General features: G+C 37.0%; 1 protein-coding gene across 1 annotated transcript; it reads left to right on the forward strand.

Annotated features, from left to right (window-relative positions):
* bco1 (beta-carotene oxygenase 1) lies at positions 1-22,581 on the forward strand. Its single transcript, XM_062021140.1, has 11 exons — positions 1-323; positions 410-538; positions 1,211-1,340; positions 4,597-4,744; positions 4,813-4,963; positions 7,338-7,558; positions 7,627-7,884; positions 7,958-8,063; positions 12,947-13,041; positions 16,249-16,360; positions 21,365-22,581. The coding sequence occupies exons 1-11, from the start codon at positions 266-268 to the stop codon at positions 21,517-21,519; spliced, it is 1,563 nt and encodes a 520-aa protein (XP_061877124.1). The 5' UTR covers positions 1-265; the 3' UTR covers positions 21,520-22,581.
* Positions 22,582-24,455: the final 1,874 nt, after the last annotated feature.

Consider the following 24,455-nt stretch of genomic DNA (forward strand, 5'->3'; position numbering starts at 1 on the left):
TTACTTTGAAATGTGAATATTTAAATTAAAACCAGTCCCCCACATTGAGGTCAGTTTTGCATTTAAATATGACCATGTAGTGTGTGATCATGTAACTTGTTTAAACACATTCTGAGATATGCACAGATTATGTATTTATTTTTTCAGATTAGATAACCCATCTATTTCCTTCTCTTGTCCCTCCCCCTGAGCAGAGTGCTTTAAAAGTAGCAGTTTGCACGTCCTTCTGTGTAGTCAGGCAGCACAACAGGAGAACCACAACAACATGGATTTTTCCAAAAATGCAACAGAGCGACCAGAGCCTTTAAAGGCTGAAGTGAAAGGTATTTAATTTTAATTTTTTCACTACATTGTATTCTCGAAGACATTGCATTGATGTTTTTTGTCTTGTTATATCTTCCTCTCCTAGGGAACATGCCCTCCTGGTTGCAAGGCACACTACTGCGCAACGGCCCCGGGATCTTCTCAGTGGGGGACACCAGCTATGACCATTGGTTTGACGGCATGTCTATCATGCACAGCTTCTCCTTCAAGGAAGGTTTGTCACTTTGATTCAATTACTAACACATTAGTCTAACAAATAAAATTTTCAAATCCACCATAAAATATTAATAAATTAACTAAGCATATTTAATAAATGCAATTTGTCAGGTGACTTTAATCCACCTTAAAATACCTGTTCTTGCTTGCTAGACTTTACCATTACACATAATCATTTAAATTGTTCAGAAAAGTTTATTATAATTTTTTTAAAATAAATACTGCTGTCAATTCTTATCTTAACTCTTAAGAATACACACTTTCGGCGTGTTACACTTGACCCCTTCTGAAAAATGTGGAATAGTACACAAGTCACATGGTCCACAGGAAGTTGCCATTCAGATCCTCTGTAGGCCATATGGGAAAGTCAAAAGTAAGTTAATTCATAAATTTGTCTTTCGTTTCCTTAATATTTTAATTATGATAAAATCTCAGCTGTGACCGAAATTGTTTTTTTTTTGTAAAATACATTTCTTGTTGACTTGACTGTTAAGTGCATAGTCTCAACATGCAATTAGCATAAATGTTTTTGCTAATTCTGTGCTTAAAATCTCCAGCCGGTTACTTTCGGTACTGTTACACAAATGCTTAATCTTTGACGCAAGAGCCGAGTACAAAAAATTTATAAAGTTATACATTTTGAGCAGTTTAATGTTTGTTGTTGTTGCAGGTGAAGTGACACACAGAAGCAGGTTCCTGAGGAGTGATACCTACAAATCCAACATGGAGTCTAAAAGAATTGTTGTGTCGGAAATGGGAACAATGGCCTATCCGGACCCAAGCAAAAACTTCATTGTCAAGTGAGTGTCAATGAAAGAAAATGTTATTTTATTCATGATGCACATCTTATTTTGGTGTTTTTTAACTATAGAGCCCAATGTTGGGCCCTTAGCACAACATAATTGTATGTCCATTTATTTTTTTGGTCAGTTATTTATGAGTCCCTTCTCTTGCAGTACATTTGATTTGTCCTCATTTTTCTACTCCGCCTCACCTAAGCCTAAGCATTAAATAAATAGTCTTTGTGATTAACACGTGGTTTTAGGGCTGGATGATTATGGCAAAAATAATAATCAAGATTGTTTTGATTGATATTGTAATCACGATTAATTACACAATTATTCATTAATTTGCTAACATGGGTATTTGTTGTATCACCAAAACGTTAAGTATAGTTTAAAGTAAAAAAACAAAAACAACTGGATATAAATTAGTAATGAATAAACCACAGCAAGTAAAATAATAGCAATAACAATACATTTAAATAAAAATCGCAATATGAAAACTTTTTTTTCTTCTGTTTTGTCTGTGTTTAATTCTGTTTTTTTTTTACCTTTTACACTTATTTTGCCACTATAGATTATGTGTGCTTTTTGTGTAAAATAAAATCCTCACATTCATTGGTGCAAAAAGTTGGGTTGCAATCACATGACCGAGACGCACTCCTGGGTTTCAGGCGATGGTTTAAGCCCAATTTGACTACTGCTTATTTACCTGGATCAGTGCAGATTTAGGCTTCTTTTGAAAGGTTTAAAGGCAAATATAAAAGAGATCATGACAATAATATTTTACATTTTTGATGGATTTGATGGAGTGGATTTTTACACTTGGGAAAAACATTTTTTAAAAAAGGTTTAAACCATTTATCATCACCAAGAGGTTACTGCTACCTCGCTTCATTTGACACTCAAGGTATTTAGAGAAGAAACGATTGGAGGTACATCTTGTCTTTACATCTGAGGGATGCACAAATTAAACAGTAATTCGTGAAAGACAAAGTTGGACTTAATCGTGCATCGCTAAGTAACCTATTTGATTGACATAACGAGTGCCGTGCGGCTGTGATAGTGACGCTAATGAGAAAAAGGATACGTTTGTTTGCAGTTTATTTCCTGCTACAAATATTAGTCTCATCTACAATTCATGTCTCAATTTGTATACTGTGAAGTTCATATTTTGTCTCATCATTTAGCTATAGATGTCCCTGTTGTTCAGCAATGTTTGCTGGCGATATCAAGATTCAGTATATGCTGTTGTGCCTATGAGAGATGTATTCATCTAGTTTATTAATATTATTAAGGATATTTTCTTGATGCTAACAAATATCACCAAAGACGCTATAATGTGGTCATATGTGTTGAATAAAGCACTTGGCTTACCTGCACAACAACAACTTAAGCTTTTAGTTTTTGTTATGAAAATCGAGAAATAAAATACGGTGGATTGGACCAAAAATCAATATCACTAGGACTTAACATGATGTTAGTTTATTTGCACAAGCAGGTCTTCGTAGTTATATTTAGGCATAGCAACCACAAAACAACACAAACTAATGCAATCTCTTGTCCTGTTCTTATGTTTAGTTCTGCTCTATAACACTACTAATATAGTAGAGAATAAACTCGATTGCATCACAGAAAGTTTCTCAAACAAATCAAATGTTCAAACAAACATTTTACAAAGTGATCGCTGCAGACACCAGAATCGTCCGATTATATTCCACAAGATGATGAAAGTGCTAGTTTTAAGAGCCATTTTCTTCCACACACTTTCGTTTTCCCCTGACTTTATTATCTTTATGAACCACTTCTTTCGGGACTCGAAGAAAGCTTTTTCCTATCTCTCTATGTGAACGATTGGAACACACAAGAAGAAAACAGCAATACGGCATTTTCTGCTCAAACTTTACACAGGTGAGAGTGACACCTGTTTTAATGCAATGCTCAAGCTGCTTGACCATCATGTGAATTCAACCGCGAAGAAGAACAACGGATATGAAGTCATATGCAACCCAGCTATACATCTTTGGAGAAGACCAGTATTTTACGTCAGAGCATAATAATTTTGTAAATATATCAATAAGTGCTTTAAGTACATTATGCTTTCGCAAGTTACTATTTTTAAACCTTTATTTTGTTAGCGCAATCAGATTGGATGTGGCGCACCGTGCTATTATTGTGAAGGGGGAAAGTGTGCTGTGCTATTGTTCTCAGCTGGACGAGTAAAGAGGCGACTCAATTAAGGCTGTTAAAAAATAAAAGAGTTGCAACCACTGTTTGTACTTTGTTACATCGATGATGTCGTTCACAACATTACAAGCTGATAAGATGTGTTGTAAGTGTATGGATTGTTCTCGCAAGTTTTAGCTTCGTAGTTTAGTCGCTGTTTCAAGTGACCGTCTCGACATTGTTTAGTTCAAGACGGGGCGGTTGAGTGTGTCGGATAAATGAGCGTTACCGGACACATTCTTTTCCCAAACAAATGTTTCTTCGCCTTACAATGACAACATTTCACTCACATTTGTCAATTTCCCTGATATTAGTTGCGTTCATCAGCGGATTCCGTTTTCTTGACCAATCATATGCCTTACTCTTTTTGTTGAGTTTAGTGATTATTGATTAGGCATACTAGCATTGTCAAATAAAAAGTTGCAATCATGGTGACATCCCAAACTTTTAGAAGACAATCTCTTTTTTCACTCTTTGGCTTTTTATCTGTTTCACCGTTACAAGCTCCGGAATTTGCATGCACATTGCGCGGCGCATTAATCTTTTTTTAAATTATTATATTGTCATCATGTGATAAGCCATAATCGAAATTGAAAATCGATTAATTGTCCAGCCCTACTTGTTATGATATTCATATAGTTTTAAAGGTTGTAAACTGTAAGTAAGTTGGATATAATTAAGTGCCTCTCTGTAATGGAAAAGTTGGGCCCCAAGGTCAAAAGGGTTGAGAACCCCTGGCTTATGCTAATATGAAACATTTTATTTGAATTCACTGTGGTATTTGGAACATTATATTGCATGCAATTGATATCCTGCATTAATCATTTTAATAACATGTCGGACAGCACTAAATATTGTACTCTAGTTAGTGTTATCTAATGTGAGGTAAATAATAGTTTATTTTACATAAATGCAAGTATGAAAACAGTACTTTCTAATTTTGTTTTTGATGCTGGGGTGTATTTTTTTTCTTTCTTTGCTGCATTATCAATTTGACTCTCCAAGTTGTTGTGTATAATTGCTAAAAATGCATAATTTATCTTCCCAGAGCAATCACCTTCCTCAACCACACAGTGCCCGACTTCACAGACAACGGCGCCAGCAATTTCATCAAATACGGCCAGGATTATTTTGCCACCTCGGAAACCAACTACATTCGGAAAATTGACCCTGTGACCCTGGAGACATTGGACAAGGTACAGGAGGGTTCATCTATTTAGAAAAACAAAACAAAAAATCGTATTTATCAGATTCTTCCATTCAGGTGGACTACTTAAAGTTCCTCCCTGCCAACTTGGCATCATCCCACCCACATTATGACAAGGAGGGCAACACCTACAACATGGGCACTTCTATAGCTGAGAAGGGCAAGACTAAATACATACTGTTCAAAGTCCCTGCCGCTTCCCAGAAAGGTAAACGAACCAAGCTATCTGCTCTATTTTGTCCTTGTCTGCATTTAAATTGCCATCAACACGTGCCGAGCAGTCAAGGCTGTCAAGTCATGGCTGAAGTGTTGTAAAGTGAAGTGAATATATATTTATATAGCGCTTTTCTCTAGTGACTCAAAGCGCTTTTATATAGTGAAACCCATTAATGCATATAATTTGATTGTAACTGTTTTCCCATATCAGCAAATAAGTATGTACTGTACTGGATTATAGTATCTGCTTGCATCTAAAATCACTAATACAAGCAGTCCTGCAGCGTGTGTGCAAACTGGACATCTTAATGACCGTAAAATTGGTCTTTTCTTATATTTTATAAAAGTCCTTTACAAAAGTTAAACATGGTAGGTTATATATAGACTACTATGAGCTAGAAGCTACACAACAGCTAAGCACACAATAGCATAAAAGTTAGACATATGTAACAAGTGTCCTTAATTGAACAATGAATTAAACAATTATAGTAGCATATCAATTACAGATAAAGTCTCCAAGGCAAAAACGTATTAGAAAGTATCCGGTAAAATATGTCTGCATCATTGAACTTTTTGCGTCATGAGCTTAAAGCGGAACTGCACTTTAAAAAAAAAAAAAAAAAAAATGCCTCTCACCTGAATAGTAGAAAGATGTGGCCATAAACCGAGAAGTTGGTAAACGTTGACAGCCAACTCAGACCGGGAAATGGTGAGAAAGACAGAAAAGACGCTCGTTTACACCCACTTTTTTTGTTAACCCTTCGCGAAGATTATGAGTAATTCTTTATCTAAATGGGAATATATAAACATCCCATCAGTCGTCATTCCAGTGAGGACAGATATTGTGCAGTAAGTGATTGTTTAATTTTGTTTCTAGTCTCCCATGAAGACTGCTATACCGTATTTTTTGGATTATAAATCGCTCCGGAGTATACGTCGCACTGGCCGAAAATGCATAATAAAGAAGGAAAAAAACATATATACGTCGCACTTGAGTATAAGTCGCATTTTTGGGGGAAATTTATTTGATAAAATCCAACACCAAGAATAGACATTTGAAAGGCAATTTAAAATAAAAAAGAATAGTGAACAACAGGCTGAGAACGTGCCTGGTATGTTAACGTAACATATTATGGTAAGAGACATTCAAATAACTATAACATATAGAACATGCTATACGTTTACCAAACAATCTGTCACTCCCGATCGCTAAATCCGATGAAATCTTCTTCCTCGTTGTCGCTCCTGGTATGCGCCGCTAGCGTCTTTTCTTTCTGCTGCTCGATCGCCGTTTTCTGCTGCATATTTCACTACGTCCAGCTTGTAATCTGCAGTATATGATTTCCTTTTCGGTGCCATTTTTGTTCAGTCCTTCTCAGTTTCTATAAGTTACCGCCAATGTTGATGTGATGCATTTTAATAGCTACGGCAGTAGCATATAGCATATAGCAGTTAGCATCCCATGACCCACAATGCACTTCTGCCATGACCCTCCCCCGCCAAATTCTTATTGGTTGACGTGTGTATGACGATTGCTGCCATTTGCTTCGTCTCTTATGCGAATGAGATAAATAATATTTGATATTTTACGGTAATGTGTTAATAATTTCACACATAAGTCGCTCCGGAGTATATGTCGCACCCACGGCCAAACTATGAAAAAAACTGCGGTTTATAATCCGAAAAATACCGTAATTAGTACTAATTGTTAAAGGAAAAGGCAAACGTGATGGGTGTAGGAAATCAATTCGCCGCCATATGCTTAAAATGAGCAAAACATAAAAATTACATGTTTTGAATGTGCCAGTTACTACATCACATATATACCGGTACTTACAGCGTGTATATGAAACGTAAATTTACCATTTAGAATGCTTAAAAAAAAATAAAAACAAGGATTGTGGATGTTAGGCAAAATAAAAATAAAAAGTGCAGTTCCCCTTTCACTTAATTATTGTGGCTTTCACTTAATTATTGTGGACACTCCTCATTCATCCCTACCATTGTTCTCTGCTTGTGTAATTTCACTTGATCAAGCAACACTACGAAATAATAAAAGTATGTATGATTCGTGCTGATATCGTATCGGATAAATATCAGTATCGGCCAATACTTCAATATCGGTATCGTATCGGAAGTGACAAAGTTGTAGTTTTCAAGTCAGGGTAATAACCTCTCTACAATTAAGAAACATAATTACTTTTGATTGCACCATAATGCCTATTTTTTTGCGTAAATATGTAAATGAGCACAATTGAAGGTGAGAATTTTTTGTTTTGATCTGTTGTATGCGTATCGGCTTACCCAAAAATCTTTGACCGTCAATGAGGAAGTTTCACTCACCTTTCCTCCCCTGCCCCACCTAGACAAAGACAAGAAGGCTGTGGCACTGAAGAACGTGCAGGTGATCTGCTCCGTGCCCTGCCGCACCCTCCTGACTCCCAGCTACTACCACAGCTTCGGCATGACGGACAACTACTTCATTTTCATCGAGCAGCCTTTCAAGCTGGATATCGTCAAGATGGCCACCGCCTATATGAGGGGCGTCAACTGGGCCAGCTGTTTGAAATTCTGCCCGGAAGAAAATGTAAGTTAATTCGAGCGCCACAAAATCATCTTTCACATCTCACAAATCTGCTTCATTCTTTTCAACAGACGCTGATCCACTTAATAGACAGAAAAACGGGCAAAGCGGTAGAGACCAAGTACTACACAGGCGCCATGGTTGTCTACCATCATGTGAACGCCTTCGAGGTCGAGGGTCATGTGATTTTTGACGTCATAGCCTACAAGGACCACAGCCTTTATGAAATGTTTTACATGAGCAAGCTGAAAGAAAACCGTGGAAATCGCGACGAAAGCTACTCCAAACCGAGCTATAAGAGATTTGCCATTCCCGTGCACTCAGACAAGGTGAGTCGGTGGCCATATCAACCAAATAACATCCGAATTGGGCTTTTGTCTTAAAACGGCTTGTCTTGTGCAGGGAGCCGCAATAGGACAGAATATGGTGAAGGTAAAATGCACCACAGCCAGCGCGGTGAAAGAGAAGGAAGGCAAACTGGTGTGCGAGGCAGAGGTGCTCTGTGAAGGTACGACCTTATAATAGTGCTGTCAAAAGAAGATCATTTTTTCATTTAAATGAATACAGACATTGGTTCCGGACATGACCGCGATAAATAAATTCCCGCATATTAGGAATCGTTAATTAAAAGTTAAATATTTTCATGGATAAAGCATAAAAACCTGTTTATGACTATCTAAATATGTTTTTCCGGAAATCTCATTGTGAGAGTCCTCTAGACACGAAATAACACACTTCAGTAACCTTTACATTCTTTTAATCCAATATAGTAATGCTACCTGAGGCTGAGCCAATCAGTGGCCACAATACTGAACCTTGCGCTCTGATTGGTTTGGTCTCATCTAGTGGCCAGTATTAATGTATTATTTCTATTTTTTATTTATTTAGCCTTTTTCATGCTTATTTTAGGACCAAAGAATTGGAAAATATGCTTTATAGAAAATAAAATCCTTAAAAATCTGCGATGTGGTGCAATATTTGAAGCACCATGTGGCAATGGAGGAATGTACCGATTAAATATCATTCATTGTTAGTCTATCTTAATAGTATTTTATTTTGCATGATTAAAGAGAGTCAAGCGAGAACAGAATGTATATATATATGTGTGTGTCTGTGTGTGTGTGTGAGTGTGTAAATGTGTGTGTATATATATATATATATATATATATATATATATATATATATATATATATATATATATATATATATATATATATATATATATATATATATATATATATATATATATGTGTGTGTGTATATATGCACTTTGTTTTTTAAACACCTTTAATATGTTCATGTTAATTTAAAAAGCCTAAACAAACACTAACCACATTAATATGGACCTGTTAATCTTTTTGTAATGTGCTACATTAAGATGAAATTGCTTCGGTTAAGAGTGTGCACAAATTTGGCACTCAGCATCAACGGTTGAAATTGGGGGTTAAATCACCTAAAATGATTTCCGGGCGCGGCCACAGCTGCTGCTCACTGCTCCCCTCACCTCCCAGGGGGTGATCAAGGGTGATGGGTCAAATGCCGCACCTAGTGTGTGTGTGACAATCATGGGTACTTTAACTTTAATTTAACTGTATGTCGGTCAGCAGTTCTGTCATGTTTTTTTATAATAACATTTTCCATAAAGAGCTATATTGACTTGTTTGCTTCTGTACATTTGCACATGCACGACAACAACATTATTTACACAAACTGCCTGACCTCCATATGTTGCCTGAGTTATTTCATGGATTTTCAGTCACATGGGTTAATTTAGTTAATGTCCTTAATCAGGTTAATAATGATGATGGGTTAATCAGATTTAATTTTGACAGCTCTATTTAAATTGATGTCCTGATCAACATTTTTAGCCTACGATTCTGATCCGATTTTTTGGCCTCAGATTTTTTTAGCCTGAGCCGATACTTTAAAAATGGATTTATAGAAGTAACATTTTTTATTGCAAGTAACAATAGTAAACACAATAAAACATTTTTAAAAAGCGTATTCAATTTTGAATGTATTAGTACCGGTATTGTTGTAAATTAGACACTGTAATACATTTGTGGTATTGAATGTTGCATACATGTTTTTAAACAAAATAAAGTGGCTAGTACACAATAACTAAAGAAAAGCAAAACTACAATTTGCTCCCATTTAAATCATTTGGTTTTTACCCTCAAAGCCTTCCTGTATCCAGAGACTTACTCCCTGAGTTTGTAAACAATAACAAAAACAACCAAAACATGATTTTGTGAGAGTAAAAACAAGATAAAGATCAATCTAATCACATTAGTATTATTCATATACTAATGCTATAATAGGTTTCGGTAGTATCAACAACATCTGGATCGGTCACCCCTACTTTACAATGAACGTTTAGCGCAGGGGTGGGAGTTTAATTTTTACCGGGGGCCGCATGAGCAACCCAAGCACTGCTGGAGGGCCACACCGACAGTATTTCAATTAAATTTTGCTCAAATTATTTTTGACATACCGTGAGATAAATAATAATAATAATAATAATAATTTCATTTAACCTAACTTAACTTTATACAAAAGCAGATTGCTTTTGATGGTTTTATTTTTAACACTGTCTTACACAACACTTCCTGATGTATAATACAATGCAAAAATGTCAATTTCTGTCACTTTATCCTGCATCCTCTTTAAAAGTCCAACATTTTTCCCCGTCAGATTTGGACAACCATCTGTTGTCACACCTGCCAGCTTGTCCCATTTCAGTCCTAACATGTCTAAACACGCATTTACCTATGTGAACAAGTCATTACCTGTGGTTGTCTATTTAATTGACTCCTTCGCTGCCAGCTACTCCGTGATTTGAAAGTCTGCAGTTATCCCACGTAAGAAGATGAGCAACTGGGCGGTGTCACGTACATCGTAGCTCTCATCCAAAGCCAGCGAAAAACAGTCAAAGTCGGCCGTTCTGTTCTTCAGCTGAAGCTCCAAGTTTCCAGCGATGGTCTCAACCCGCCTCGTTACAGTGCGTCGGTAGAGTGACACGTTCTCAAATGCGCCCCTCTTCTCCGGGCATTTCAGCGCAACAGAGTCCAATAAGCACTCCTTAGTAAACTCTCCGTCAGAAAACGCCTTACTTTTTCTGGCGATTTTGTGAGAAATGACTAAACTTGTCCTGACGGCTGCATAACTGGGGGTGTGAAATTTGGCAAAAAGTCCTTGTTGGGTTTGCAGTTTTACCATCAACGCATCAGCCTCCCTTGCGCGCGCTTCATCAGACAGATTCCGGTATTTTTCCTCGTGCTTCGTCGTGTAGTGGCGATTCAAATTATATTCTTTAAACACAGCAACCTGTGTACCACAAATTAAGCACACGGCTTTACCTTTCATCTCTGTAAAGAAATACTTGGCAGTCCATATCTTGTTGAAAACACGGCATTCGTCATCAACTTTTCTTTTTTTAGCGTGAGCTGACATCTCGGTCGTAACTGGGCATCACTTGTCGCTGCGCACCTTCACTCACAGGTTACACACGGACATACGCCCATAAATAACACTTAATAACAAATAAAAGCAGCACAGTTGTATTGCACGCACGACATCGATGTTTTTTAAAATTTATTTTGTAATTTGTGATTGCCGCTGTTCACATTCACTCACAATCGCGCAGGAGCATACGTCCACACGGAAGTAATACAAATAACGCTTTTCAAAACAAAAGCAGCACCGTTGTATTGCACACTTGACATAGACACTTTTTAAAATGTATTTTGTAATTTATGATTGGCTTCACGCGGGCCGCTGAATGCCCAGGTCTGGTTTAGCGGTTAGCTTCTTGTGTTGTCCTGTTTGGTGTGTGTGTAGCAAGCTTGCCTATTCCTTTTCCTCTAGTCCTCCAGTGATAATGTTAGATTAGTATTTTAGAATCGTCTTTTAAAATACTCCGAGGAGTTTGTTGCAGCTCGCTCTTAAATTTGAGCCGGTGTTGGGGAAAGACACACAACCTCTTTTAATTTATGCAACTTCTGCATGTGTGTAACAAGGAATATGGAAGTGTAATTGTGTCTCCCTGAGCGTTAATTAGGTTGGTCCAAAAGGACCGTTAAGATTCTGGACAAATTATACGGCTATCTGTATTTTTTTTATCCAGCTGGCCTTCGTAATTATGACACGCTGTCACATTCACTGCTACACATACACAAATCAGCTTGGAATAATCACAAATAAGGAAAACACAAAAGTTTGTAACAACAACATTTCACCCTCAAAAGTCCCTCCAAGTCACGCATGCTAATAACAGTTAGTGTCAGTTTGAAGTCACACGCTTTACCACGCTTCAGTGATGCAGTAATCCCCAGGCCAATATTTATCCATAAAAAACTTTAAAAAATGAAGTAATTTATAATCCACAAAGTTGCTCTGAAGCAAATAGCATCCGCTGTCGTTGCCGTCTGATGTCACTCCATCGCGCCGCGTTTGCGTGGCATCAAAACACACCTTGCTTAATTGTTTTTTCAGTTTGTTCTGTGTCTTGACTCTGCAAACTGGACGATGGAGCATTACTCTTATTTATATAGTACACACTTCACAGACACACATCGGTAGCTGGCAACACTCAATATGGCCTTCGGTCCAATACTCAAATACGTCCGTGTGCAACATAAACACAAATAATTCCTTTTGTTACAAAATGCACACCCACCTAACTTGCTAGTTGATTGTATTGATTTATATGATATACTTGATATGATATATGACGTAAAATGTCTGAATGCCATACATAAATATTAGTTCCAACTGAGTGTAGTTGTAATGAACAGAAACACAGTGATGGATCTATGTGGTCTTTACAAGATGATGACATAACAACTGCATTGCACCTTGCACTGCACACATGGCTGACTTGTTTAAGATTAAAAAAAGGAGGTGTTAAGACTTCCCTGCTGTGATATGTTACATGATATTGGTGGTGTACATATAGTAAAAATGGTAATAGAAGATGCATTTTTTCCACATCTGTATTTACACCATTACATGTAATACCGCTAGGATTACCGATGAATATTGTATCATTAAGAATATCAATATTCCTTGTGAGGTCACGTCTGTTGTGTCCTTGAGCAAGACACTTCACCCTTGCTCCTGATGGGTCATGATTAGGGCCTTGCATGGCAGCTCCCGCCATCAGTGTGTGAATGTGTGTGTGAATGGGTGAATGTGGAAATAGTGTCAAAGTATCCCTACTGAGGGTGCATCCCTTTTGAAGGGAATCTTTCACGTTTATACAATCTATAAGGATTGTAAACACTGGGACTAAACTGTAAATATCGGCCTGTCATCTGGATCAAGTGGTCTCCGTTTGATACCATTCTTTTTCTTATCATTGTTCATCCACGTCGCATTTTTCTCCATCAGGGTTGGAACTGCCTCGAATTAACTACGACCTGAATGGCAAGAGCCACCGCTTTGTTTACGGCAACTGTGTGGAGAAATCTGCGCTAGCTAAAGAGGTACGTTTGTGGTTTTGCCCTTACTTTGCAGCATGTTTGCCTTTCTTTGACTCTCCTGGGGCTTTTGAAAAAGACACATGTGAGGGCATGCATTCTTCACAGAAACATTGTGTTGCCATTTTGCATATGTTAGAATTCCACAGGGTGGAAGCTGTTAAAGCAGCGCAACTCTAGAAGTCATTCCAAACCTTCCATTAACCTTGCCTGCTATACCCACGGGTGCTCTTCATTTGGCAAAGCAGCACATACTGCCAACACAAACAATGGGAAAAAGGAAGCCCATTAGGCTCCGGTAGTAAAGAAGCTATACTTTAAACAGCTTCCCCTCATTCTAACCGTATGCCCAGATCACAGCTTTGACGTCAAAGAAAGGGAAACGCGCACAAGGACGCATCTTGGTTCTGTCAACAGGATGATATTTATTCTTCCCGCTCAAAAGCCCCAACATCCTTTATTTTAAGTTCCTAGTGTTTGTCTAAGCAGATCTGAATTGATAACTCATACTGTTATAGTATCTCGCAAAAGTGAATATACCCCATTACAGTACAATGGGTATCCTCTAGTCTCAAGTAAGTTTGCACATTGGCAACACAGTGAAAAAAGATTGTCTTCTGGGAATGCATGAATGCTGCCAGTACCTAGGAGCTGTGGTTCACTGAGAGAATTCTAACATTGTATTGTGACATTCTGAAAACAGAGAATCTATCATGGATGTGTGTTGTCATTTTACTTAGTTTCAATAGTATTGTCCCCTTAAAATATAAAATGGCTGCAATGTGAGAGGTGTACTCCCTTGTTTGAAATACTGCACATAATCATAATCCACTGTGCAATTACCATGGTTGCTTATGCACTCCTAGATTTAATTGCAATATTAACAATTTATGTGCGCAAATCCATGTGGCTATGTTTTTGTTTGGTAGTACGCGTGAACAGTTTATTAAAGTATTGGCAGGTTATCGACTCACACTGTAAATCTAACATCATAATGTATTAATTTTATTAATGTTACCTCTTTCAAATGAAAAAGCCTACGTTCACATTCAAATTTTTGGGCAGGATTTTTTTTAATCCCGTGTTTTTATGTTGGTATTAGAAAAAAAATACTTTTATGTACCAGGTATGTCTAATGCGTCAGTTTAGTGACGTAAATGCACACAAAGCATGACGTCACACACAGAGCCTTTTATTTACAGAAGTAAATGCAATATCTGGGCTGTAACCATATGCAGAAGACGCTGGGTTGGATTTGACAAAAAATCTGAATTGCATGTTGACATTAAAAAAAATCATAAACACAAAATTGTAACTTGCAGGTCTTAAAAGGGTCATATTATGATTTTTTCTACGATTAAAACACTTCCTTGTGGTCTACATAACATGAAATTGTGGTTCTTTGGTCAAAATTTTCCATAGAGTGTTTCACAAGCCGTTTTCTGACCATCTCTTCATGATGCGCCCTTTTGTGGGCATCCTTCTTTACGTGCCTCCACTTTGACTGCCTCTTCTCCCCATCAGCCGTGTTGTAGTTTTTAGCGCTTCCATATGGAGTCTACTGACAGAATAAGTTTGAATTATACACTACTTTGTATTACAAATGGCAACAGTGGAGGATGCATGTGCAAATATGAGCCAGTCTGCCCCACAACAAAAGAATAGAGACAAAGAAGTTGCTTATTGAGCGTGGACTACAATGTCAAACTCGCGCAAAGCTCTTTGGGTAAGTTTATACCATATATGGATAATCCGAAAAAACGTCCCAGGACAGTACAAATTCTAAACGGCTTGTTTAGAGGAAGTATTTTTTTTTTAATGAATATCTACGCAATGCCTCCACGGTTTGATTTCAAATTTTCGGGACTTATGCAGATCCCAAATACACAACAGCAAGTACCATCAAGTAAGAAAAGTCGGTTTTGCATAATAGGACCCCTTTAAGTGAAATGCTACTTTTTGTTTTTTAGTCCTTGAGTCATTTTGGCTATCTTCAAACTGCCTACATTGGATTTTTTAGTTAAATTCGATCTTTTTATGTAGTCTTTCAAATTACAAAAAAGTTTATTTCTAATGTGAAGGGAATGGTTACCTAAAGTATCCCGCATATGTAACGGAGGCCAGTCAGTGTGGCTGGGCCATGTGTACATTCGTAAACGATCTTGGATCAATACCTATCTTCCGGAAGGCAAACTTGCCGAGCACAGGTCGATATACCTTTATATTTAAGAATATAAATCGATTTATTGATATATCGATCAATCGTTACACCCCTACTGTCTACACATTTCTCGTATTGTTAACATTGTAAATGTTAGTATCTTCATTTTTTTTTTTTTAAATGATTAAGTCATTGTATTGGACTGACAAATGAAAAATGACATCATTGGTCATTAGGGCTGGGCAATATATCGAGTTTGTAAGATGTATCGATATATTTTTAAACAAGATATGAATTAAGAAAATATCGATATAATTTATTTCACGTTAAAATGACCAAACACTGCTTATTTGTTGTGTTCCTTGTTCTCCCCTGCATCCCACTTCCTCTCAACACTCCATGGGCTACTAAACCCCTCCCCTTCCTCTTTCCAAGACGTGTTTGCACGTATAAGAACATTAATGATTGGTTGGTTGTTTACAATGATGAGTCACGATTGGTTGAGATTAAGGCAAAACATTAAGGACAGGCCAATATCGAGATACATATAGAATATCAAGTTTAAGTAAACATATATAGAGATATACTTTTTAGTCCATATCGCTCAGCCTTATTGGTCGTAGATCGATAATTTTGACGAAACCTGTTATGTTTGACTTTGAGTATTTTCAGCACAAAACTAAATGTATTGAACAGCTCTTATCAGTATACAGTACGCGGCCTGTAACTAGGACATAGGTGACAACATACGATGTTCTCTTTAAAAGGTATTTTGCCTATCATTCATGACCCCTATGTAAGACAAGAACACATGTCTTCCTTTTTTTCATACATTGTAAATTGTTAAATACAGCAAGTATGAGGATTGTGCATGATAGATGCAATTTAAAAAAAAGTGCAGTTCCCCTTTAACTCGCGGTCGTGAGTCAAAACTTTGCTATAGAAATATCATCACTAGTTTTCTTTCAATATAGCTAACAAACCATTGGGGGAACAACACACAATAGTCAAAGCATGCATTTTAAGTGTTTTAATGTCACCTTTTTCTGTAGATTGGCAAGTTTGACGTAGAAACCAAGCAAATGTTGACCTGGAGCGAAGACAACTGCTGGCCGTCTGAGCCGTTGTTTGTCCCAAGACCGAATGGCGAGACAGAGGATGACGGTAAGTGTTCTAGTGTGCAGAATTTAGAATGTCTCCCACTTTACAATTTCATTCCATCCATCCATAGTAAATAAATGTCATCAAAAATCTGCTTACAATTGAGCCTATGGGAGCCACTCTATTAATGTCAATGTAAAGCCCTTAAAAACATCCAAACACCTCTATTAAGGTTTTATATACATGATGTAAGTATATATGTAATGTAATAATAGGCACATGTATAATCTCTTTTGAAAATTTTAAGCATACGCAGCGCATTAATTTAATTTAAAACATGCATCACAACGTTCTCCTGTTTTTTCTGATTACTGATTTCTGCTCGCTGCAGACTTTGAGGGCCAACCAACATAATAAAGCATTACTTACTGTACTATGTTTGCTGTCATTAGGATGCCGACTGCTAGGATGTTCATATATTCACGTTTAGATAAAGAATGACTGAATACTCGCGAAGAAAAGGGGGGTGGAACCAAGCGTCTATTGGGTCTTTTTTTGGCTGTCAAGTGTACCAACTTGTCGGAATACATCCTTGTCCTTCTACTATCCAGGTGAGAGGCATGCTTTATGATCTAGAATAAAGTTTGACGAGCATGGAAACGAGGAAGCAGCTCATCAGTCAACCATGTCAACGTTGACAAACTTGCTCATGATCACGGCGCCGTTATAAATAGTTTGTCTTAGCGCTTATAACAACAATGTCACTTATATTTAAATCATGAAATGTAAATGGAGTATTGTTGTTAGTTATTGGATGGTTATTTATTGGGTTTTATGGGCGGTATAGAGGACCTCCCATTAGAGTTAGAGTTAGAATGCATTAAAAAAAAATACATTTGGATATCTTTGATTGTCAATGATTGCGAATGATAGGCAAGATGTTAAAAAAAAGTGTAGTTCCCCTTAAAACGTGAATTGAGAATGCAAACAGGAAGCAGATTTGCAATTCTAATTCAAACTGAAGGAAGTAGAACTGAAATACCAAATGATGATTTAGTTTTTTTTAAGAATAATGCTTTAGAGTAATGTACAGTATATTAGATACATACCTATTACACTTATTTCAAAAACATTCTATTGCTATCTACCTCTTGAACAAATGATATTCATTTTAGCAAATATGTTCCATTGACAATTAAGAATAAAAGCATCTTCTACAAAACCGCTAACATTTGTAGGTATAAAACTAAAAGTCATTAAAACTGTTACTTGGCAAAGTTGACCCTATCTTGTTAGCATGCTATTATTTTAGCCAATTCTGGTACAAATTCATGTCATCGATATTCTTGCTTGGCACTATCACGTTAACATGTTAAATGGTATTATCGTGCTAAGTTTTAACATGCTATCATTTTAGCCAATTATGGTGTAAAACTAAGTCATGGATATTGTTATATAGTACTTTATTACTAGCATGCTAAGTATTATTAGCATGCTTATTATTGTTTAGTTTTAACATGCTAGCATTTTAGCTAATTTTCATATAAAACTAAGTCAAGGATATTGTTACTTTTATCTTGTTCGCATGCATATGTTTAACATGCTCATATTTTAGCCAATTTTGGCATATAACTAAGTCATAGATATTGTTACTTGGCACTATCTTGTTAGCATGCTAGGTGTTAGCACGCTAAGTTTTAACATGCTCACATTCTAGCCAGTTTTGGTATAAAACTAAGTCATGGATATTGTCACTATCAGACTTACTGAGCTGCACGATTCGTTTGGGCATGCAACTTCCATTCCCTACTTGATGTCAGTGTTTCCAAAATATTGACATTTTACTTCTTTTTTTTTTTAACAACCGTTACAAAGGTATCTATCCATTGATAAACTCAAATAATGCACAGCTACATTTTATCAATTAAAATTACTTTAATCCATCAACATTGTTCATTATTCAAATTTAAAGCTCCCCTTTTCATCTTAGCTTTAAGAAACATGGAGTGTTCTATCACTTTTATGCAGATGACTGCCAAATTGATATGCCAATTTCAAAAGTCCACGGCCCCCTGACACCCCTTCTCAACTGTCTATGCGACGTCAAGGCTTGGTTAGCCCAGAATTTTTAAATAATGAATGAGGGAAAAACTGAAATTTCGGTTTTTGGTCCGGCCCTCACTGACTTGGGACCATTGCAAAATTATGTGCGTCCCAAAGTCACCAGCCTTGGCGTCACTATAGACAGCGATTTTAAACTTGACAAACAAATCAATGGCGTTTTAAAATTGTGTTTTTATCATCTTTGTCTTTTAGTAAAGGTAAAACCGTTTTTATCTTTTAACCTTTTTGAACAAGTCGTGCATGCTTTTATTTCAAGTCGCATGGACTACTGCAATGCACTTTATGCTGGCATTAGCCAAAAAGCTCTCTCCCGGTTGCAGTTAGTCCAGAACGCGGCAGCACGACATTTAACAGGGGCCAGGAAACGTCAGCATATAACCCCAATTCTTGAGAGTTTGCACTGGCTCTCTGTTCATCTTAGAATTGATTTTAAAACCTTGCTGTTTGTTTTTAAAGCTTTAAATGGACTGGCACCTCAGTATATCTCGGACCTCATCCAAATTGTGGGTTCACAGTGTGGCGCATATTTGTAAAAGTGTTAAAGTTGTTTATACGGCCACCCTCAGTGTGGCCTGTATGGCTGTTGACCAAGTATGATTGCATTCACTTGTGTGTATGAAAAACCGTAGATATTATGTGACTGGGCTGGCACTCAAAGGTAGTGCCTTTAAGGCACGCCCCCAATATTGTTGTCTGGGTGGAAATCGGGAGAATTCGGGAGAATGGTTGGCACTGAAATTTGGGAGTCTCCCGGGTAAATCGGGAGGGTTGGCAAGTATGTCAATCAATCCACTCCCTCGCTCTCTCGCTCTCTCTGTCTCTGCCCCTCCCTCACAAATGCTGCTGCGTGCGCACATTTTCACAATTTGTTTTGTTTTTAACCCCTTCTTAACCCTGGACGTACATTGAAAATACACGCAACCCTGAATCAAAATGCCGGACATTTGAGGCATTTAAGAAACTCCGCCCGGACAGCCCCGCAAATGAGGACATGTCCGGGGAAAAGAGGACATATGGTCAGTCTAGTTCATTGGTGGTATTTTGTTAGCATGGTAAATGTTAGCACACTAAGTGTTAGGATTAGGGATGATGTTTGATAAGGAATTATCAAGTTCGAGCCTATTATCGAATCCTCTTATCGAACCGATTCCTTATCGATTCTCTTATTGAGTCCAGATAGGTTGTTGTATATGGAAAAAAACCCACAATATTTGGTTTAACAAAAGCTCACTTTTATTATATAATAAAAAAATAAAATCTAATAAATAAATAAATATTGACTGTTACCCACCTAAAAAAATAAAATAAAAAAAATAAATATTGACTGTTGTTACCCAAAGTATATTAAGTGGGATTTTTCAGAGAAACAAATATATACAGTAACACAAAAACAACCTGTCTCTGTGATCACTATAGGTGTATAAATAATAATATAGTGTTAAATAAAATCAGTCCCTTGGGCACAAAACTGAAAATAATACAGCTCTCCAAAAAGTGCACTTCTGCTGCTATTTGACTTAACTGTTTGTTATGATGCTTTGACATTTTTGCACTTTATTTCTTTATTGAAAGAAAATTCTATGAAGAGAAAAGTTCTTTGCAAATGTGGTTACAATGCTAAAAATGAAGAGTTAAAGCTAAAAAAGAAATACACTTTATTGAGTTAACATTATTTCTTTATAGTGGGAAAAATGTTATGAGCTAGAGAATATAACAACTACACTACCCAGCATGCAACGGGAGTTACGAGCATGCGCGGTAGCCCCGAAAAATGTTGCATGTTGCCACGCTGTGAAAGTAAACGTCAAGAACTCAGCCAACACGCCTCGTCTGCATTATTTATAATTAGACCGACAACACATCTACAGTGTGATTTTGTTTTGTTTACAAGGAAAGAAAAACAAAAGTTAAAAAAGGGAGATATGTTGTATATATATATATATGTATGTGCTGCGGTTGTTTTAAGAACGTTGCGACAGCTGCCGTAAAGGAGGTGCGTTGCTAGCCTGGTTGCTATGTTTCCGGTTGGTCGTAAAAGTGTTCGTCATGTGTTTTACCCTGCTAAAATCTCTCAGTAAAGTTATTCGATGGATTATAGCTTTTGTTTTGAACTTTATTACACCTTGGAGCGCTTTTTCCCGTCCATTGTTTTCCTGCTTTCGCTATCTGCGCCTAATGACTGAGCTACGTGACGTCAATTCTTGTGATGTCCCACGGAGCATTTCTGGTCGGGACGGGATTCGAATAAAGAATCAACTCTTTTCCTTTACTATAGTGGTCTCGATAACGGGTACCGGTTCTCAAAAAGGGTTTCGAGTCCGAGGACTCGGTTCTTTTCTTATCAAACAACCGGGAAAACCGGTTTCGAGTATCATCCCTAGTTAGGATGTTAACATTTAACCCAATTTTGTAAGTATAAAACTAAAAGTCATGAATATTGTTACTTTGCTTTATCTTGCTAACAATTTAAGTGTTAGCATGTTATCAGTTTAACCATTTTGGAAGTTTAAAACTAAGTTATGGATATTGTTACTTTTAAATTAGGAACAAGGTTGGAAACATACTTTAAAACCAGGGGAATTTGTTGATTAATTTTACTGTTTTTAAATATGTTTTAGCATTGAAGCTAAAACCTATGTTAAACATTACAAATTCTTTCTTTTGCTTAGCTTTAGGGAATTTCTGTGAATTGTAATGCATTTAATTCCATTTCCTGTAATTCCAATTAGTTCAATTCCTACAATTAATTTAAAATTTAAAATCCAAATTCAGAACTTTGCACAATCCGGACACATACACATTAGTTCATGTTCACATAATACATATACTTTAGGTGCTACAAACCACAATTAAATGAATACCAGTACACACAATACACATGCTTTGTAAAGTTTATGACAGGATTTCTGACATTTTTATATATCTTGTTTGTCATGTTTGCAGGCGTGGTGTTAACATCTGTGATCAACAACAATCCCGACCAGTTGAACTTCATCTTGGTTCTGGACGGCAAAACATTCAAGGAGGTTGCCCGCGGGTACGTGAAGACTGAGCTCCATAAAGACGTACATGGGTTTTTTATCCCTCATGGAAATTAATCTTTCATTGTACACATGAAATATATTTAGGAATTACAAAAAACACACTGACATTGGAGAAGTGTGCCAACAAAGAAATGTAACAACATACACTCCAGTATAGCTGAGACTTGTAGTTTATTCGCATATCATAAACTGTATTATAATAATACCCACTCTTTTTTGTGCTATTTTATTTGGAACAAAACTATCTTTAGTTTCAACCAAAAGTATGAATAAATCCATTATATGGGGAACAGTCATCCATGTGAAATATTTTATCATGTTGGTCTTTAACCTTTTGTCTTTGTATCACACTGTACAAGTTTAGCTTCCATAAATAAGTTCAACACCGCTTAGAATCATGTTTTCAGTCACAAAAGGGGCTATATATTGCTTCACAGTCACCTACTATACAGTTTGAAACGTGTACGTCTGAGATAAAAGGAAAATCTTTACTCATATCTGTAAATGATATTGGCTTGTATATTCAATAAAATGTGACTGTACTTCAAAACAGAACACCATCATTTGAGCGTTTGAGAAATAAAGATATAGAGAACTGAATAAAAAGTGTTCTAAAATAGTAAATAAAAAAAAGCAATACATGTTTATTTTTGAATGAACACCCAAAGCCAATCAAATGTGTTTAGTCATCCTGTCAAATTTATTTTCTCATCCAAACTACAAAAAAACATATAAAAAGTTTGTAAATTGTACATCAATGCTGGAATTAATTCTTGGCTCTTGTAAACATAAATTCAATTCATCTGAGATTATACTCATGCTTTTGTATCAAATGCACATTTGTTTTATTTTTCTAAATGGCAGTGTGTTAATAGATGCACTGCATTTATCATATAAAATCAGGCGCAGTATTCACAAAAATGCAGAAGTGATAGGAATAAATTAAAACTATACAGATGATGCACATTAGCAACAATAATTATTTATAGCTGGATTCAGTGCACAGTGTTCCCATACAGTGAATACAATATTAGACAAACAGTGCTGCCTTCTTCAGGCCATTTGTATGAAACGCAGCTTCTGGGAAGGACATCGTGTTACAGTTCTGGGGAATTATACATGGCGAAATCCAATCATGATCCTGGAATCCTGGAGGGGTGTTAAGGTCTCCGCTAATGACCCCTCACCCCTTCTCTGAACTGACCCTGTGTCAGCTCTGAGTATAAAAATGAGCTCAGGGAGGAGCTGGAAATGCAAATGTGGTTGCCCTAGCAACAATGACTTCCTCATGGCAGTATAGCGTTTATTTTTTACTGGCTGTCCTCGTCTTTAGATGAAGACAACTTGCTTTTCTCAGAGTCTTCGCCACCTTTGTCAGCTGGGGGGACAGATGGACAAGTTAGTCAGCTGAGTGTTTTATTTTGGAGGTCAAGCCCTGTGCTTCCTGTTTTCCTTTTTTTTAATCTTCTATTGGAAATACATGATTAAAGTATTCATTAGTTTGTATTGGATGTGACTCGTCCTCCGAATGTTCTGAACTCCTGTTTCTATTCAACTGTTGTATGGAGCAGAATATGTAATGCTCCCCCGAAGAACAAACTAGGTCTGTGGTTCCCAAACTTTTTTTTTTTACCACCTCAGAAAAAACATGGCTTTCCAAGTTAAACCATAATGACCAACATTAAAATACAGTAGCATCGTAGGCCTAAATATTCCTTAAAGACAAGGCAGGTTTGATTTAACAAGCATATTTAACAATTGTGTTCACTGGAACATTACACACAGTTTGAACCTTAACACTGTGTTGAAATATACAAAAGAACCCACTCTAAGTGATTCTTTGGCGTACCATTAGATGGAGCCCGCGTACCACTAGTGGCAGATCGACTAGTGGTGTAAGTGACGTAGCACAGTTTGAGAATCACTCAACTAGTCAGTCATGTATAGAGTATGGTCAACTTGGTTTCAAGCGATCTCTTCAATGATTGGTCAAAAGGCACTCACGTGACTACAGGGCGCCATGACTGCTAACTTTGAGCTGATGCTGTTTGCTGAGCTTCCTTGTTACTTTTTCGACGTGTAAAAATGCCCTGTTATGCAGCATGGAGCTGCTCCACCCGCGAGAATTGTGGAAAGCTTTTACATTTGACATTTTACGGCGTGGCGCAGTTGGGAGAGTGGCCGTGCTAGCAACCTGAGGGTTCCTGGTTCGATCCCCACCTTCTACCAACCTAGTCACATCTGTTGTGTCCTTGAGCAAGACACTTCACCCTTGCTCCTGATGGGTCGTGGTTAGCGCCTTGCATGGCAGCTCCCACCATCAGTGTGTGAATGGGTGAATGTGGAAATAGTGTCAAAGCGCTTTGAGGACCTTGAAGGTAGAAAAGCGCTATACAAGTACAACTCATTCACCATTTACCATTCCCAACAACCCGGGAAGAAGACAAGTATGGGAAGTGAAGGTTTGCAAACAACAATGGAGACCCACTAATTGCAGCGTCTTGTGCCAGGTAAACATTTTGCGTTTTGTTGAGGAGAGAACACAGAAACATATACAAATAATAGCATAAGAAATGAACAAATTAAAGAGATGGTTTGACAAAAACAAGACTATCTTTAAATCTCAGTAAAACTAAAATAATGCTATTTGGTAACAGTAGAAGAGAAAGTCAAACACCAATACAAATGGACAGAAAAAGAGTAAAAGAAACTACATTTTGGGTGTAATATATAAGAAAGTGAACTGTAAATTTCATAAATACACAAAGTGGCAAGGAATACGTCAATTAATAAAGCAAAATATGTTCTGGACCAAAACTCACTCCATATTCTCTACTGCTCACCAGTGTTACGATATCTGAGTTATTGTGTGGAAATAACAACAAAAGTACACTCATTTACTTACCATATAATAAAAAAAGAGATCCGTTATAATACTACATAATGAGTGATACATACAGTAATTACAAATACATTGGAGGCAGCCACCA

This window comes from Entelurus aequoreus, linkage group LG15, assembly GCF_033978785.1.
Source record: "Entelurus aequoreus isolate RoL-2023_Sb linkage group LG15, RoL_Eaeq_v1.1, whole genome shotgun sequence".
In the NCBI taxonomy this organism is placed as follows: Eukaryota; Metazoa; Chordata; class Actinopteri; order Syngnathiformes; family Syngnathidae; genus Entelurus; species Entelurus aequoreus.